The sequence below is a fragment of the Buceros rhinoceros genome, unplaced genomic scaffold (genome assembly GCF_000710305.1).
Source record: "Buceros rhinoceros silvestris isolate BGI_N320 unplaced genomic scaffold, ASM71030v1 scaffold19840, whole genome shotgun sequence".
In the NCBI taxonomy this organism is placed as follows: domain Eukaryota; kingdom Metazoa; phylum Chordata; class Aves; order Bucerotiformes; family Bucerotidae; genus Buceros; species Buceros rhinoceros.
In genome coordinates, this window is record NW_010390390.1 from 3,913 (window position 1) to 4,503 (window position 591).

A 591-nucleotide genomic window follows, 5' to 3' on the forward strand; every position below is an offset into this window, starting at 1 on the left:
GCCTGCTCACCCACCAGACAGCGTGTGAAATGAGCCAACTCCTGTTTGGTTTCGGCCCCCACAGATTTATGACATGGAACACACATTCTTCAGCCACGGTGAGAAGAAGAAGATTGTGATGGAGATCGACCCCCTGGCCAGGACGGAGACCTTCAGGAGTGGGAACGGCAGCGAGGAAATCCTGGAGATCCATGACTTCAAAAACGTGAGTGCGGCAGGGTTTGTCCCAGAATCCTTCCTGCGGTCTTGCAGCAGGACCAGGGGGATTCCTTAGGACACCACGAGCTCGCTGGAGCAAGCCCCAGGATGATTCCTGACTGCATCAGGGAAAGCGATGCCCAGATGCAGGCTCTCTGGGGGTGCTCTGAAAGGAAAGGAGATGTGTGTCTACATAAGCTTCCACTGTTATTTAATAGTTTAGTTCCAGTGAAATACATCCTAAAAGCAAGACCTAGTTATTGGATTTACCCTTGCAAAGGAACGCAATCATCATAAATCTACCCGAGCCCAGTACATTTGTCTGTCTGGAGAGCATTAAAACCTCATGACAATGTTGTAGGCTCTCTCTGAAACCTAATTAAAATTTGTAGG

At 49.2% G+C, this 591-nt stretch overlaps 1 protein-coding gene across 1 annotated transcript in view; it reads left to right on the plus strand.

Annotated features, from left to right (window-relative positions):
• The window catches only part of TNMD (tenomodulin), a 9,000-nt gene that overhangs the window by 3,772 nt on the left and 4,637 nt on the right, over positions 1-591 (plus strand). Inside the window, exon 3 of the mRNA XM_010137721.1 lies at positions 65-205. Coding sequence (XP_010136023.1) covers positions 65-205 — 141 coding nt within the window. The remainder of the gene's footprint in view (positions 1-64; positions 206-591) is intronic.